The sequence below is a fragment of the Cetorhinus maximus genome, chromosome 24 (assembly GCF_964194155.1).
Source record: "Cetorhinus maximus chromosome 24, sCetMax3.hap1.1, whole genome shotgun sequence".
NCBI lineage: Eukaryota > Metazoa > Chordata > Chondrichthyes > Lamniformes > Cetorhinidae > Cetorhinus > Cetorhinus maximus.
The window spans coordinates 15,169,069-15,187,456 of record NC_135902.1 but is presented as its reverse complement, the minus strand read 5'-3'; the positions used below and the strand labels follow the sequence as shown (position 1 = coordinate 15,187,456).

General features: G+C 40.8%; 1 protein-coding gene across 4 annotated transcripts in view; it reads right to left on the bottom strand.

The window, feature by feature from the left end:
• The window catches only part of LOC144699655 (myosin phosphatase Rho-interacting protein-like), a 407,667-nt gene that overhangs the window by 81,014 nt on the left and 308,265 nt on the right, over positions 1 to 18,388 (bottom strand). For all 4 annotated transcript variants that reach the window (XM_078570766.1, XM_078570764.1, XM_078570768.1 and 1 more), the window contains exon 11: positions 689 to 757. In XM_078570766.1, the coding sequence (XP_078426892.1) occupies positions 689 to 757 (69 nt within the window). The remainder of the gene's footprint in view (positions 1 to 688; positions 758 to 18,388) is intronic.

Genomic DNA, 18,388 nt, shown 5'->3' with positions numbered 1-18,388 from the left:
GTGAAAATGCCTTCGGTTGCACGAGTTTCAAGAGAGAAAATACCTGGCATCTCAGTTTTTAGCAGGTACAGTAATTCAGCATAATAAAACTAGCCAGCACCACACTGCCGTAAAATAAGCCAAATTAGGAAAGGCCCAATGGTTCATGCACAGAGTGGAAAAAAGAAATCACATTGTTTCAGTCAAAGGCAACCTTCTGAGTTTGATACTAAATATCGGAAATGCATAAAAACACCAATATGCATTTATATGGCATCTTTAGTGTGATAAAATATTAAAAGGCGTTTTGACATAGCAATGAGGGTGTTTCCTATCACTCAAGACTGATGTACTTTAATGCCAATCAGTGCAGTTGACTGAAACCCACATTTCGTTGTAAAGGAGTATCAGTCATAGTATTGATAATTAATCTAAGGGGATCAAGAACAACACTGTAGCAAGACTTCAATGGAAATAAAAGTCTGGAAATGTGTAAAAGACAGGGCCTGAACCAGTATCACTCATTTTACAGCATCACCAAGGGATATTAGGCCCAATATCAAACTTTGCAATGGGAGTTCACTTTACTGTCCAGCATTTTGCAGAAAGGGCAATCATCATATACACATTATAAGAGCTGCCAAGTAGAGTTCAGGGTTGTTTGCATATCCTCACTGGTTTCTGAATAATTTCCAAACATACTACTTACATCCTCAGCAATTGAGTCCTTGTAGTAACGCAGGCTATGGTCAGTCAGTACAAACCAATATTTCTTCCACTGAAAAGCATAAAAAAGAATAAATAACATGTATTAAAATATTTGCAGACAGTGTTTGTTTCCTGATTAATTGCAAATAATATTTAACATTCCAGGCAACTCTAAACACAGATCGACTTTATTAACATGCAATTAAAGTCCAGAAAACTAGCTGTGCAATTACATACCAATGTGTTAGTAAAAGGATTTGCAAAATGCAGAGCACTTTCAATTAACTTATTTAATATTTCTCCCCCCAGCTTCCCTTCCTGCTGGAACAGGATTACATAGATGCCTGTTACCTCCAGAACTTTGCCCCAATCATTCATGTTCAAGCCTGAGCGTTGGTAGGTTACTTAACTTTGGGAAACGGACCCACAGGTGAGCACAAATAGCAATGGTCACTTGATAGTTCAGGAGTGGGAACTTTTCTCTCCTTAACCTAGGGTAAAGGAGGTCAATTGCAGCACCTCTACTGCTGCGGCTAAGATCTTTATTTCAACACACACTGGAAAACCTGGAGTCCTCCTAGCCCATGACATCAGCTATTCAGCTGACATACAACTTCTGTTCTTCATTCAATGCTTCTGTAAATTCAAGTTGTTCTCGCCTTTCCTGGATGGTTCAGCTCAAGCCAGGGAACTCAATGAGTCAGTAATCAAATGGGGCTAACCTACTTGCTCACATATGGCACAGCAAATGTACCTTATCATATTAATAGTCGTTTGGTAGTACAGAAATTGAGTATTGCTGAAAAAAGAGACTTTTTTTGTCAAAGCTTTTCTTCTTGCACCCATCAGGGCAATTCGCAAGAAAATGCCAATGTCAAGGGGAACAACAAATTTATACTGTACTGTTTTTTATGCTGAATTCACCAGTTAACGGGGGCTGATGGTTAACTACTAAGCATTGTTTGAGATTTAAAGCAGGCAGCTTGACTAATTGGTTAAGACATTGCCCTGGGGAATGAACCAGCAAATGGCTGTTACTTATTTTGAAACAGGCGCAATGTGTGTACATGTTATTTCTGTCTGCAAAGAACAAGGCCCTATGTATTAATAGAACATTAGAACAGAAAGAACATGTGCACACATTGCACCTGTTTCAGCTAAACAAAATACCTGGTTTAAATTTCAAACAATGCTTGGCAGTTAACAGTCAGTCACCACCAAGTGATGCATTCTCCATGGCAATGCCTCTACCAATCAGAGTCCACTTGCCAACCAATCAGCACTCTCTGCTCATACAGTATAAATTTGTTGTTTCCCCTGACATTGGCTTTTTCTTGTGAATTGTCCTGATGGGTACAAGACAAAAAGCTTCAACAAAAAAAGAGTCTATTTTTCAGCAATACTTATCATATTGCTTCATTTGGATGCAAACTTTATCATAAAATCATCATGGTACCAACTCATTTTGAGATATGGCTCCGCAACCACTTGCAGTTTCCAAAGCAGAGGAGGCCAAGCAGCCATTCAGCTACAGGCTAGGCAGAAGAATGCGAGAAGTCTACTTGTGCCAGTTTGCACAGCTGAGCATGATCCAATCCTCACATAGAGCATGCGGTTAAGAGCAGCAATCCAATGATTTTTCCCTTTCCTATTCCAGAGACATGAAGTCATTTGTACAACTACTACTATATTTTTAGTTTTGAAAAGGTCAAAATATTTTAATTATTGTCATTTTCCCAATATATCCATTTCATTATTTTGTTCAATGTTGCAGGGTCATAATATTGACTATTGCAGATACATGCTTAGAATATATAACTATCATTTATTTGAATAGATTGTCAGTGGGTCTATGTTTCAGCACCTAATTCATAATATTCATGAATATTTATATCCATAGTTTAACTACGAATATAATATGAATACAAGGGCAACCAAAAACATTAAATGAGGGAAATACATGATACTGTGATATTATTAGTTGACTTGGAAACTTAACCATACAAGGAACTGATTAGCGTATTTTAAAGGATGCCATAATTTTAAATGTGTACACATCTCATCACTAAAAAAACTGGCAAGGTTAGGTTTTTAACTGAAGTGGGCCCCATCTTAGATTGGCTAGTTTGGTCTTTCATCTAGTGCCCATACAGGCATGGTTCCAAAGACAATAGCAATCAAGACCAGGAAACAAAGTTGTGTTTTCCTCTCCCCAACCCTTGGATACTGAAATCCATTGCAGCACCACATGATAATCTTACTTACAATAGGGCAACATAAATCAAGGATCCCATCTAGAAGTTTGCTCATCTGACAGCTCAGAAGAGATGGTTGTAAATAAGGCATAATGAAATTTATCGAACCAACATGTTGCCTGTGTTTGATGTCAGTGAAATGATGCCCAAGTCTTCCCTCCCTACTCAAATGTAAGGGGCCGTTAAATACTTCATTTTAATGTTAGGGCAGCACCTCTTCCTAGCACCCTAATGAAGGTTTTAATATTTCAGAAAGTAGCTTATTTGTTAAACCGTTGGAAAATGCCACGATTTTCCATATATCATTTTGCAAATGAGTATGTTTTTAACATAGTTCCACTAGGTCTTAGTATATTAAATATTCATCAAAGCATCAGTCTGCTTAGAGACCTGAGAAAAGGTCAGGACTGACGCTTGGATCCAGTTTTGCTTCAGTCTGAAGAGTCACACAGGTGGCCTGTGTAATTAACCTTAGGGGCAGCATTAACTGATCATCTTTTGATGGATGATTGGAGTATTTCAGTCACTGGGTCCTTGCAGTTCATTTTGTTTTCACTTTTTCTACCTCCTGAACTGCTGATTTAAATATTATCAATAGGTTTCGATGAAAGACTTTGCAAGTGGAGAACTTGTATTTTTCAATAACAGCCAAATGTTTCAAATGAAATACCATTTCTGGACCAACCATAAACTACTTTTAAAGTCTTCAAAATAAAAATTAAACACTTAAACTACTGGTATGTTCTACTTCAGACACTACATTCCACTAAATAGTGTCTGGCCTCTAACTGTAATTTAGAATTAATCTTCTAAGACCAATGTACAAAGATATCTGTTGCAAGCATGCAATTCCTTTAATAGCTGTTAAATACCATTTCCATTAAAACAATCAATCAATTAGGATTGTTATTTATATAAATATCCTACTAATACACGATACAACTTTATTCCCGTTATGGACATGATGAATTCCTAATATTAGCTCCGTTACACAAAACTCCTGAATGGAGAGAAAGGAATAACAAGACAATCAACTGGAATTACCGTGAGCAGGCTACAAGCAGTTCATTTGGTTTGCTGCTCAGTTTGGGGATTATTTCTGCTGATCCATAAAAAGCCTTCAATTCCTGCTGCAAGCTGAGTGCCTGAAAATGAGCATGATGCTTTCACCTCCCAAGCTTTACAAATGCTGCCCTGTCCACAGAGGGCAGGGGAGCTCAGCAAGACATCCTGCTCAGACTTCAGGCAGGAAGGTGGCACCTTCCTGAGTGATGACAAGCTTCTTGAGTGTTGTGGGAGCTGCACTCATCCAGGCAAGTGGGGAGTATTCCATCACACTCCTGACTTGTGCCTTGTAGATGGTGGACAGGCTTTGGGGAGTCAGGTGGTGAGTTACTCATCGCAGGTTTCCTAGCCTCTGACCTGCTCTTGTAGCCACAGTATTTATACTGTTAGCCCAATTCAGTTTCTGGTCAACGGTAACTCCAAGGATGTTGATAGTGGGGGATTCAGTGATGGTAATGCCATTGAACATCAAGTGGCGGTGGTTGGATTCTCTCTTGTTGGAGACTTGTGTGGCACGAATGTTACTTGCCACTTGTCAGCTCAAGTCTTGCTGCATTTGGACATGGACTGCTTCAGTATCTGAGGAGTCACGAATGGTGCTGAACATTGTGCAATCACCAGTGAACATCCCCACTTCTGACCTTATGATAGAAGGAAGGTCATTGTTGAAGCAGCTGAAGATGGTTGGGCCCAGGACACTACCCTGAGGAACTCCTGTAGTGATGTCCTGCAGCTGAGATGGCTGACCTCCAACAACCACAATCAGCTTCCTTTGTGCTAGGTTTGACTCCAACCAGTAGACAGTTTTCCTCCCAATTCCCATTGACTCCAGTTTTGCTAGGGCTCCTTGATGCCTCACTCAGTCAAACGCTGCCTTGATGTCAAGGGCAGTCACTGTCACCTCACCTTGGGAGTTCAGCTCTTTTGTCCACGTTTGAACCAAGGCTGTAATGAGGTCAGGAGCTGACTGGCCCTGGCAGACCCAAACTGGGCATCAGTGAGCAGGTTGTTGCTAAGCAAGTGCTGCTTGATAGCGCCGTTGATGACCCCTTCCATTACTTTCCTGATGATTGAGAGTAGGCTGATGAGGCGGTAATTGGCTGGGTTAGATTTGTCCTTTTTGTGTACAGGACAGACTTGGGCAATTGTCCACATAGCCAGGTAGATGCCAGTGTCATAGCTGTACTGGGACAGCTTGGCTAGGGGTGCAGCAAGTTCTGGAGCACAAGTCTTCGGTACTATTACCAGAATATTGTCAAGCCTTTGCAGTATCCAGTGCCTTCAGCCATTTCTTGATATCATGTGGAGTGAATCGAATTGGCTGAAGACTGGCATCTGTGATGCAGGGGACCTCCGGAGAAGGCAGAGGTGGATCACCCACTCAGCACTTCTGGCTGAAGATTGCAGCAAGTGCTTCAGTCTTTTTTTTGCACTAATGTACTGGATTCCCCCATCATTGAGGATTGGGGGCTATGAAAAGCCCTGCACTTGCCTGGTCCTGGACTCTTGGACGTGGAATCTGGGGATGCTTTTAGTCCCAGCTACTGCTGGTGTGCCTGGGACACAAGTGTGGCTGGCAGTCTCTGAAGTGGGTCTTCCACTCAAGTGAGGTGGGTAAGTCCCACCTTCAATCAATTAATACTCCTTAGAGCTTTAAATGGCTGTGGGTCTGCCATTAGTCGGGGGATGAAATCCCTACCAAATTCCGCCATCAGAAAAATCTTGCCGAAAGTAATTACAAGGATGTTATCTGAACGTATCAGTGATCTTAACTTGCAGTAATTCAATTAAAGTTAAATTAGTCACCAGAACTGCTATAGTCCTTATTTGTCAAAGGGATTTGTTCTTAGTGCTAGGGCACCTAGTAGCATACTCAAATAGTAACTCTAAACACACCAGGCTGATTTTTAGGGGTGTACCTTTAAAAGTGCCTCAGTTTGGTATTGAGTTTGGGAAAGAGAGGGGTAGAACAATGGTAGTGAGTTGAAGCTTCAAGATGCTGTGCCAGAACGTAACCGTAACAAAATTCTTCACACAATGAGTTACAGAATTTCTTTTGTCAGAGGAACTGCATAGAGGACAAAGGGTGAAAAAAAAGAGGGAAAAGAGCTTTAAGCCATGTATTGCCTTATCTTGTGCTGCCTTATGCCTGCCTGAAGTGTCACAACACTACTTTTCTACCATTGCATTCTTTCAAAAGAGGCAGTCCATTGAAAGATTATACATTCAAAGTATGAGTGGAGATGGGTTAATAACTGGTATAGAGCTGAACTCTGTCTGAAGACTATTACATCTCTGTAAACAGTCATACTTCCTTTTCATTTAGTTTCTCTATATGTAGCAAGCTACTTTATTGCAGGACACCCCGAGGAGGAATTGGGGCCAGTATGGATCAGAATTGAGGAGTGGCCAAGATGCCCTGTTGTACTCTACCAACAAATTGCTGCCAAAAAGCACAGAGTAGCACTCTGTGAAGGTTGCTACAAAGGTGAATGCTTACAAAAGGTCCTTTGTTTATAGTTCAGGCTGGAACTCATTTTTTTGATGGCTAAACTTTCGTCTCACTGCAAAGTACTGTCCTTGTCAATGTGTAATAGAGCTGAATCCACACCAGCTAACTATTTTCTGCTTAGGTATAAACCAATGTGAAGTTTTTGCCACCTACCTTCCCTAATATGCTTTGATCCGTTTGTATAAAAGCATACTACCCCAGTAGTGCAAAAATGCATTCTCGCTGATTTTTGTGGGAAAGCAAGGTTCAATTGTCTCTCTTTTCCCAAATAGAATTTAGAAACCATCTCAGACAATAGAAAGGTCTTACATTTATACATCGCCACATCTTACACATTCCCAGGAGAAGGCAGCCTGCTTAATCCACACTCTATCCACCACCTGAAACATTCACTCACTCCATTACCAGACCAGCACACAGTGGCAGCAGTCTGTACAATATAAAAGATGCATTGCAGCATCGCGCCAAGGCTCCTTCAACAGCACCTTCCAAACCCACAACCTCCATCAACTAGAGGGACAAAAGTAGCAGATGCATGGTAACACCACGATCTGCAAGCTTCTCTCCAGGTCACACAGTAGCCTGAGTTAGAACAATATCACAGTTTCTTCACTGTAACTGTGTCAAAAACCTAGAATACCCTTCCTAACAGCACTATGGGCGTACTTACAACAGATGATTGCAGCAGTTCAAGTAGGCAACCCAAGGGCAATTAAGGATTGACAACAGGTCCTGGCCTTACCAGCAACACTCATATCTCATGAAATAAAAAAATGCCCGAACATTCTTCATAGTCAATGATTTACTTTTGAATGTAGTCACAACTGTTCTGTAGACAACATCGCAACCAACTTGTGCACAGCTAGGTCCCACAAACATCTATGAAATAAATGCCCAGATAATCTGTTTATGGTGGTATTGACTGAAGGATGAATGATGGCCAGGACACAGGGATAATTTCCAATTCTTCTCCCAAATAGTGCCACGGAATTTTTCATATCCCACATGAAAAAGTAAGTCGGGCCTGGATTTTCATGCCTCTGTCCATATTGCAATACAGGCTATAGGGATTTTAAAATGATGGGTGGAACATGATTCTGGGATTTCTGCCCCTATTCTTGTAGTGTTGGATTTTTATAGCCCTGTGATAATGGTGCGTGCAACAAGCCCACACTCAGCATTTTCCACCCTGCCTGACTCCATTGCACGGTTGGGCATTTGGATCTCCCACTATTTCCATGGGTCTGTTTTATTAGGAGATATGGTCCATGGCACCTCAGAGTCGTCATGAACCTTGGGGGAAGAGTGTTGTGGAGTTGGGAACCTTTTGATAGGTAAATTTAAGGTTCTTGCCAACCTTAACTATGATATTTAGATACTGTATAATAAGTTAAATATGATTTTGATCCAGTGATTGATCATAGGACCCTGTCCTTAAAAGACAAATGACCATTAAATTGACCAGCACTGTATAAGAAATACATCCATCAGAGTGCTTTATCCCGTGGAAAAAGTCCTCTTCTGCATTAAACAGTATTGAGAATCTGACTTTAGTGTGTAATCTGGACATATGCTCTCACATTTCCATTGATTTGAAGTCCAGAGATCAGCTAAGCCTTTGAAGCACTCTTCCGGTATTCACTATGGCAGAACTAATGAGCCCGATAATGACACTGGGAAGTCTTTGAAATGCTCATGAAACTGTCAAAATAAATAAGTATCCATTCAAACTCCCCTTGAAAAGGATTGTTTTGTTAAATGCTCATAAAGCTGTTAAAATAAACAAATAAGCATTCAAAAATCACTTCAAAGACACATACTCCTCTCAGCAGTTTATAAAGCTGTCAATCAAAGCACACAGTCCCCCTCACAGCTATGTAAACCCCCACAGAGCTGGACCCATTAGGGAGGTTTGGTGCTCAATCAAGCATTCATAATAGGATTCCATCCTAGCTGTGTAAACAAAGGCTCTAGAGCTGAATACATTGAAGCCTTTGAAGGAGGCTAAACAGATGGCCATATGGCTCAACAGATGACTGACTTCTCTGATTGATAGCTCAACCAGTTTTGATGAAAGGTTATGGGCCTGAAATATTAACTCTGTTTCCCTCTCCACAGATGCTGCCAGACCTGCTGAGTTTTTCCAGCATTTTCTGTTTTTATTTCAGATTTCCAGCATCTGCAGTATTTATTTTGAACCAAAATGACTGATTTTGAGGCTAGCAGCCCCTAATCATAATCTTAAAAGAAAATGATAAAACACTGCCAATTTATAAAGATATGGTAAAAATTGCCACAGTACATCGAACTTATTGTATGATCATATACTACCACTTTGGTGCCTCTTCTAATATATAGAATAAGTTGCAGTATTTTAGAAACTAAGAAAAAAGAAACTATTTAAATATTATGATCTTTACTTTTGTTAATTGAACACTTGCAGATTTGGGTGCGAACATTTAACTGAACTCTAAATACTCAAACATTTCATGTTCTTATTTACACACCTGTCAATATCCAAGATTTTAAAACAAAGTTTCTACTAAAACAATAGTTAAAAATTAGTAACATTTTTACTTGGGTATTTTTCATTTGCTGGGTCAGCACAGTGCCCCTTTAACTGGTGTCACAGATATTGATTGCTGATTGGTTCATGTTCGAGTGCAAATCAGCTCAAAACATACAGGCACACTTATGCTGGTAAGGTAGCAAACATCTAACATGAGTTACTTCAGTTTATCAGGTTCAACATCTGTAAAGACAATGAAATTGGTCAATAAAATCCAAACTTTTAAAGTGCAAAGTTCATTGATATGTCCAACCAAAAAAAGTTACCATAGCACTCTTAGGTCTGACCAACTTGCTGTGTATTTCCAGCATTTTTTACTAGAAGTACACTTCTTCCATATATGTTTACTGATATTGGATCGGCACTGGAAGTACAAAGATTATAGTTACATACTCTTACTTTGGTAAAATGGAAGCAAGGAACATGCCAGTGATTCCACTTGCCTTGATTTATATATATGTCATCTAAAATGTTCCATCTTCATCTAATCCTTGTGAATTACTACAATTTTTCATGAGTGGTTTTGCAGTTCAATTCAATCTTTACTGGTAGATGATTGGTAAAAATAAACTGCACAGTAACAGGCGAGTTAAAAGTTGTAATATATCCTCACATATAAACATGATGCAATAAAAGCTTTAACCCTCTAGTATTTAATAGTGCCAAACACTGGTTAAATATGCAGCCATGAACTGCAGTATAGCAACAACTACTATCTCCCTCATTCATTCTTTTTAAGACAAAATTGCTCTAGCATTGTGCTTACACTGGGGGCTGAATGTTCCGTGGATTGGCAATCACTGTCGATTGTCGTGGGGTCGGGGTATAGCTACCCAGGAGTTGGAACTGGTTTTAAGCCTTCCAGCTTTCCCTGGGTAATTATTCTGCTAAGTGAGCCAGAGCCATCCCAAGTCTCAGACTTTAAATTAGTGTTTCAGAGGGTTCCAGACGAAGGATAATTGCCCAACAAAAGTTGGGTAATTCCCGTATAGTCCTTGCATGTGTCAGCAACGATTAGGTTCTGTTGATGGATGTTAAATGCTCAGTTGCTTAAGGTATTAAGGTTAACAGGTGTTGGGTATTGATTCGTTAATTATATTCAGATGTGGCAAGTAACATATGTGCCACACAAGTGCCAGGCAATGGCCATCTCCAACAAGAGAGAACCTAACCATCGCCCCCTGACATTCAATGGTATTATCATCACTGAATCCCACACTATCAACATCCATTGGCCAGAAACTGAACTGATCTAGCCATATAAATGCTGTAACTATGAGAGCAGTCAGAGGCTAGGAATCCCACCTCCTGACTCCCCAAAGCCTGTCCACCAACTACAAAACACAAGTCAGGAGTGTGATGGAATACTCTCCACTTGCCTGGATGTGTGCAGCTTCAACAGCACTCAAGAAGCTCAACACCATCTAGGACAAAGCAGACTCACTTGATTGGCACCCCATCCACAAACGTTCACTCCCTCCACCACTAATGTACAGTGGTAGCAGTGTGTATAATCTACAAGGTGCACTGCAAGAACTCACCGAGGCTCCAAACCCATGACCATTACCATCTAGAAGGACCACCAACTGAGTATTTAACATCCATCAACAGAACCTAATAGTTGCTGACACATGCAAGGACTATGCAGGAATTACCCAACTTTTTTTGGGCAATTATCCTTCATCTGGAACCCTCCGAAACACTAATTTAACGTCTGAGACTTGGGATGGTTCTGGCTCACTTTGCAGAATAATTACCCAGGGAAAGCTGGAAGGACAAGGGCATCAGACACCAGGGAACACCACCACCTGGAAGTTCCCCTCCAAGCCACTCACCATCCTGACTTGGAAATATATGGCCGTTCCTTCACTGTCACTCGGTCAAAATCCTGGAACTCCCGTCCTAACAATACTGCGGGCATGCCTACACAACATGGACTGCAGTGGTTCAAGGAGGCAGCTCACCACCACCTTCTCAAAGGCAATTAGGGATGGGCAATAAATGCTGGCCTAGCTAGCAACGTCCGCATCCCATGAATGGATAAAGAAGAAAGATGACTGAAACCAGGTATAAGGTGGCAAGATATGATTTTCCACCACTGTTTTGTGAAATGGAACCTTATGATCAATGAAAAAATAAAGTTGAGGCATGGGTCACATCTCTACTGAAAAGAAAGCAAGGCATTGCTCTGGCACTTCCGCTTCTTGCCAGGAGTAAGACCCGCTGCAAAGTGTTCAGAACTAAACACTCAGGAACCGAACAATGATGGAGGTTTGGATATGCTCTTTAAATACATGGGTAAAATTTATATGAAAAGTAACTTATCGAATGCCTATGAGGCTTGGTCAGACTTTGGTGAAGTTAGAAAAATGGATGATTCCTCCACAGAGGAATACATCATAGAGTTTAACTGAATGGGTACGAGATTGCAGCGATTCAACTTGGAAATTTCTAAATCAGTACTTGCCTTTAAATCAAAATCAAAGCAAAATACTGCAGATGCTGGAATTTGGAAATAAAAACAGAAAATGCTGGAAAAACTCAGCAGGTCTGGCATCATCTGTGGACAGGGAAACAGAGTTAATGTTTTGAGTCCATATGACTCGTCTTCAGAGCTCTGAAGTCATATGGACTCTAAACATTAACCCTATTCCTCTCTCCACAGATGGTGCTTTGCCTTTAAATTACTGGACTGTGTGAGGATATCAAACATGGATAGGCTCTTGATTTTAACCGGAGTTAGATTCAAAAAGAAAGAAATACTTATAGATAAAATGTCTAAAGCTTTAAAAAAAAATTCTGGGAAAGCATTCATTTCCGGCCGCTTTTATGGTGTAAATGGGCTCTTCAGCAGTGACACCAGGTGGATACAATGTTAGCAGCATTTCTAGACCGTCTGAATGCAGCCGCCAAACGTCTATTCAAAAGAAGAATTACAAACAAAAAGTATGAGAACAGCAGCTCCTCTGGAGCTAAAACAGGCAGCGAGAGTTGGGCAATTATGGAAGGAGGATGAATCTCAGAAATAACCAAGGGATGGTCAACTGGTGCTTCAAATATGACTCTAAGTATCATTATGCATGGAATTGCCCAAAAATGAAAGACAGAGCTTTTGAGACAACACGACACAGGAAGGCAAGGAGGACTGTTATGACACAACTGGTGTTAATAGCTGCGCAAACCAATTGGCTTATGGGCCATACTCTCCTTTTTTGTATTCTGAAATCGAGAAGACGGCATTTTGATCTCAGCAGTAAGAGGTCCTGTAATACTTGTGGGGTTTTAAAAAATTAAAGTAAAATTTTTATTAATAAGAATAAAAAACTTAAGCACACAAGATTATAGTTGTGCAATTAAGGTTAGTCTTACAAACATACCCCCCCAAAAAGACTCTCCACTTGGTCAGACCCGCAAGTAAACACCTTCCAGGCAACACTCTCTTCTGGATGTTTAACTATAAGGAATTCAGTAACATTACTCCAATGCAAACTGCTGTAGCTTTAATAGAGGTATACCACATGACCTCTTAACTCTTTACCACTCTGCTGTGGAATCCAAACTTGAGAATAAAACTGCTTGTTGCAGCCCAAGACTTTTCTGGCTTAACTGGATGGCTGGTTCAAACAGCATTTCCTTCCAGCCTGGAGCTCACAGCTCCCACATCAGCTCCAACTGCTACCTCAACAGCTCAAACAGCTATAGCACAACAACCCCTAAGCTGGGTCAAAATCCTGGAACTCCCTTTCTAACAGCACAGTGGATGTACCTACATCTCGTAGACTGCAGCAGTTCAAGAAGGCAGCTCACTACCACCTTCTCAAGGGAACTGGGATGAGCAATAAATGCTGGCCCAGCCAGCAAAGCCCACATCCTGTGAAGGAATAAAAGAAAGCTCTCCACAGTAGCTCTAAAAATACTTTTTTTCCTTTCATCTCAGGTTCCATTGCTCTCAGTTCCTCTTTGAAACTCAAACCCTTCCAAATATAAAATCTTTCATGTTTTCATCTGGTCTTTGCTTTCGGGTTAATAAAATATAACACCCCCCCACCTCTATTTACCTATGGAATTCCTGCACGATGCCAACATGTTTCTCATCACCTCTGACTCCATTTGATATTCAAACAAACTCACCTTATTTAAAAATATGAATGTTAGATCTGATGTGGTATTGAGTGAAATACCTTTACTATTAAGTAAGGCTTCAAGGAAAAAGGCCCAAATGAAGTTGGACATGCAGCATGATAAAGCTTTTGATGATTTTGGGAGGTCTGTAGATTTGCAATTTATACAGTTGGGACATTATTGTATTCCTTTAAGGCCTATCATCTCCAGACAGAATGTTAAAGAGGTATTAATGGCAGTTGGGGATAGGGATTTAAAGGAGAAGCAGCAAACTATTACCAAACTACATCAACAGTTTGCACATCCCTCTGGCCATAGGTTCAAGCTTCTAGTAAAGGGTGCAGGGGTACTGGATGAGGAATACACTAAACATGCTGAGGATATTAGTGAAAAATGTGATATTTGTAAAAAAAAAAAACAGGAGAACGCAATCGCAAGTAGCAATAAGTCTTCCACTGGCAAGACACTTTAATCAAACCGTAGCAGCGATGGACCTCAAAGTATAGGATAAGGAGAAAAATACTTTCCTCATGCATTTTGTAGATGTAGCAGCTAGGTCTAGTTTGTCAACGGTAATTTTTATTAAAGACAACAAAGTAATTATTGATAAAATAATGGAAGATTAATTGGAACAGGGCTGGGAGCATCAGCTAAATTCTTTAAGAACACAGGAGGAGAATTTGCCAATGATGAACTCAGCAGTATGTATGAAAATTTGAATATTGTAGCAACGTACACAGCAGCAAAAAGTTCATTTAGCAATGGGATATGCGAGAGAAATCACGTTGGGATTGGTGAAATGCTCCGAAAAAGTTTAGCTGACCAACTAAGTTGTAAATTGACAACTTTAGCATGGGCAGTACAAGCAAAAAAAACCGCACACTCCAGATGGTTGAGGGCCACAGCCCCTATCAATTTGTTTATGGCAGGAATCCGATTGAAGATACCTTCAATAAGATCATCCTCCGCCTTTGGAGGGAACTACCATTAGTTCAATTTCTTTTACAGCCATTTGCATACCAAGCATGCAGGGGGGAAAGCTTTTATTAAAGCAGAGGTTTCAGGAAAAAAAACCGGGAGAACTATGGGGTACCAAATCAGGCTGTCAGAAATTAATTTTAATCCCGGGGTCATGGCATGTCATAAAAGAGGGCAGCAAGAATGGAGGCGCCCAAGAAAAGTTATGAGCACTGATGACAAAACAAAAGCCTTGCAAATGTTACAGTACATTCCATGCAGCTTACTGGCACGGATTGCACTGTCGGAACCTGAACAGAAAATGGAAACTGAAGATACACCATGCACTTCGCACACATATGCCAGACCTGCATGAACAGCAGATAATGGGCTAACTAAGAGGACACCAAGTGATAGATCAGGATAGAGCCATTTATGAAAAACTACCGAAAGTTGGAACGAGGGTGGCATATATGCCAGGAGGGGCTAGTGAGCAGAGGGAAGCCACCATAGAAGGGAGGGCAGGAAAGGCCACAGGGAAATACAAAAACTGGCTGGATGTAAAAGGGGCAGGATATCAGATCTATGGATTGGCAGAAGGAAGGAAAAATGAGGAAAGCCAGGAAATCTAGTGTAAGTTCAGACAATGGACCTACTGGTGATCACAGTCCAAGGAAAAGATCAAGAACTGGTGAAAGGAAGTCAAGTCGCAAGAAGGACAGGTCAAGTAATAGTAGCCCAGATAGAGACAGGAGGTCTAGTAGGGGACATAGTTTAATAAAGTAAGGACCAAACAACAACGAGGAGCAACACAGGAAGTAGGATCCCTTACGATAGAGAAGATCCAGTGGCAGCTAACAAGTTAGATGGTAAATTGGTGAAGGAGGCAAAACAAAAAGAACTTGACAGTTGGGAAGAGTTTAGTATTTATACAGAGGTGCCAGAAAAAGGATAGCCAGCATTGTCCAATAGATGGATGTGTACAGAGAAAGTACTTCCCGATGGTACATATAAAGCTAAGGCAAGACTTGGGGAGCTTAGGGATTTGAGGAACAATTGGGCGATCAGGAAGTTAGAGTATGTTGTGTTATGGGTTCATTTAATGTCTCAATGATGCGATCTTCAGACTTGTATGTTTAAACATGAACCATTTATTGTTAATCTTTAACTATGTACAGATCCCAGTTAATGGCATGCATGGTGCTGCTACCAACTACTTCGAGAATGTTCTGAGTCTAAACCATGTGACTCTTTACATCATACAGTGGGTGGTGCTATTCTCCAGTCACATGTTAACCCTTGCTCTGCTGAGCACCATTACATCACAATGGCATGCAGGCACATTCAACAGCCCCCTTTTCTTCTCAGAAGAAAATGTTCCTCCCTTCCAACAGAGTATAACTATTTACGCTACAATCTTTACTTGCTATCCCTTCTCCCCCGTCTCAACTCTGATTTTATAAATTCAGACAGACTTGAGGCTTGACAGTTCTTCCACATCTGAGTCTGTCACATTTGGATGAATGGTACTGGTTATGCCCAATTGATGGTGACTAGTTGGGTAACCGTAGGGATTAGTGCTTGGGCCCCAGCTATTCTCAATATATATCAATGATTTGGATGAGGGAACCAAATGTAATATTTCCAAGTTTGCTGACAACACGAAACTTGGTGGGAATGTGAGCAGTGAGGAGGGTGGTGGGAATGTGAGCAGTGAGGGTGTTAAGAGACAGGTTGAGTGAGTGGGCAAATACATGTCAGATGCAGTATAATGTGGATAAGTCTGAAGCCATCCACTTTGGTAGGAAAAACAGAATGACAATTATTTAAATGGTGATAGATTGGGAAATGTTGATGTACAAAGGGACCGTGGGGTCTTTGTATACTAATCACTCAAAGCAAGCATGCAGGTGCAGCAAGCGGTTAAGGCAGCAAATGGTATGATGGCCTTCATTGCGAGAGGACTTGAGTACAGGAGCAAGGATGTCTTACTGAAACTGTACAGGGCCTTGGTGAGACCACATCTGGAGTAGTATGTGCAGTTTTGGTCTCCTTACCTAAAGGAAGAATATACTTGCCTTAGAGGGAGTGCAGCAAAGGTTCACCAAGCTGATTCCTGGAATGGCAGGGTTGTTGTATGAGGAGAGAATTGGCCGATTAGGCCTGTATTCTCTGGGGTTTAGAAGAAAGGAGATCGCATTGAAACATAAAATTCTGACAGGGATCGACAGACTGGATGTAGGGATGATGTTTCCTCTGGCTGGGGGAGGGGGGTCTAGAACAAGGGTCAGGATACGGATGGGCCATTTAGGACCGAGATGAGGAGAAACTTCTTCACTCAGGAGGGTGGTGAACCTATGGAATTCTCTACCAAAAGAGGCTGTGGAGACAAAGTCACTGAATATATTTAATAATTAGATAGATTTATGGGCTCTAAAGGCATCAAGGGGTATGGGGAGAGAGGAGTGTGGCATTGAGATAGAGGATCGGGCCATGATCTTACGGAATGGTGGAACAGGCTCTAAGGGCCAAATGACCTACTGCTGCTCCTATTTTCTATGTTTCTATGTCTATGCTCCTTCGAGTTGTGTTTCTCTTTATTAACAACCCATTTGCTTTTTTTGGACACTGGGTTTGTCCCGTTCCTTCTGGGAGGAATGCACACCCTTCATTCCTAGAGTGGACTCGAATTTTATTTTTCTGTGGTGTCCACCATTTTCATGCTAGATGTGTACGTTTTGCAAATGGAACATTCATTTCCACTTGTTTCACAATTTCAGCCAAACATCTGTTTGCTGCTTTATTTTCAAATTGTTTTGCAAATTTATGAATCTTTTCATTCAGCTCAATGGTTCTCAGTGTATCGGAGACATGCTTTTTCTTCTTCTAGTTCCTTGTGCTTCAGTGCCGGATTTACACTTTTTGATATTATTTGTCTTCTTTTTCTCTGTCTGCAGCAGAGCTTTGTCCTCACCTTTCATTTTGATTTCACTGTTGGTCAGGTCTATCTCCAGCGAAGTCTTAAATTGTTTCCATTCTGTAATTGTGTTACTCATGGCTTTATTATCCGCTCATAGTTTAGGAAGTTCTACGGCCTTTCCTTTCAATGCTTCCCCATTTTTATTCAACTGCTTCTTCAGCTCTTCAGTCTGTTTCATGTAGGTTTTAGGTTTGTCCTGGAATATGGAACATTGCTGAGTCTTCTCTGCCAACTGGTTCTTCAGTTTGTTCAGAGTGAAGTTAAATTCATTCTGCTTCTCTTCATAATTTTCCAGAGGAATAAACTTTGTCCTGAGGGATTCTTGTAGTGCGTGAAAGTCTTTCAACAGGTTTTCCTTTTCTTTGCAAAACTCACTTGCTTCATTTCAAGTTTTCCTCTAATACAGTAAAGTCTGAGTCTCTTCTGCTGTGCTTCCATTCTGCTGTTTAAGACCATCTTCATTTCTTCATGTTGCTGAATGGTTATGCATTCCTTTTGCTTTTGATCTTGACGGACAATCAACTGTTCTTTCAACTGTTTGTTTTCTTGTTTATCTCATGCCAACTCATTCTTGGCTTCAGTGTATCATTCCATTGCTACCGACAGTTCCAATGCAGCTTTTTCTGGAGTAATATTCAATATTCTTTTTAGCTCATGTTTCTCCACAGCTACATTTCAATTCTTCCAGGAGTATTTCAGGGTCACAACTTCTTTGCGTGCCTGTTCTGCCTGATGTTTTGCCTGGCTATACATCTGGTTGAGTTTTCCCAACTCCTGCTTTGATTTGCCAACTGTGGAATTGAGGTTCCGTAATTCCTCCTGATGCCTTTCTGTCATCTGAAATTTATTTGTTCAGATCTCGAACTGCTTGGTTCAATGAATGCGTTTATCGTGCGATTTCAAAGGTATATACTCGGCTTGAATTTTGCGTTTCAAATCTTCCAGTCCAGCTGCAATGCAAACATTTTCCTGTAGAACAGCCTCATTTACTTTTTGCACATTTTGCTTCTTTTGAGTTACCTCAGATAGCTTTCCTTCATTCATAGCCATCTGCACACTCTGCACTGCTATCTGCTGTTGCATGGTGGGTACTGTCAGCATTTTCAAAAGACTTTTTTTTTAGCTTTTTGGCTGCTTCTCATACTTTTCTTTCTTCTGCGCTAAACTCTTCGACTCATGTCAATTCAATTAAATACATGGTCGGCAACCATCTTGTGGTTTACCTGAATATTGTCTCCTTC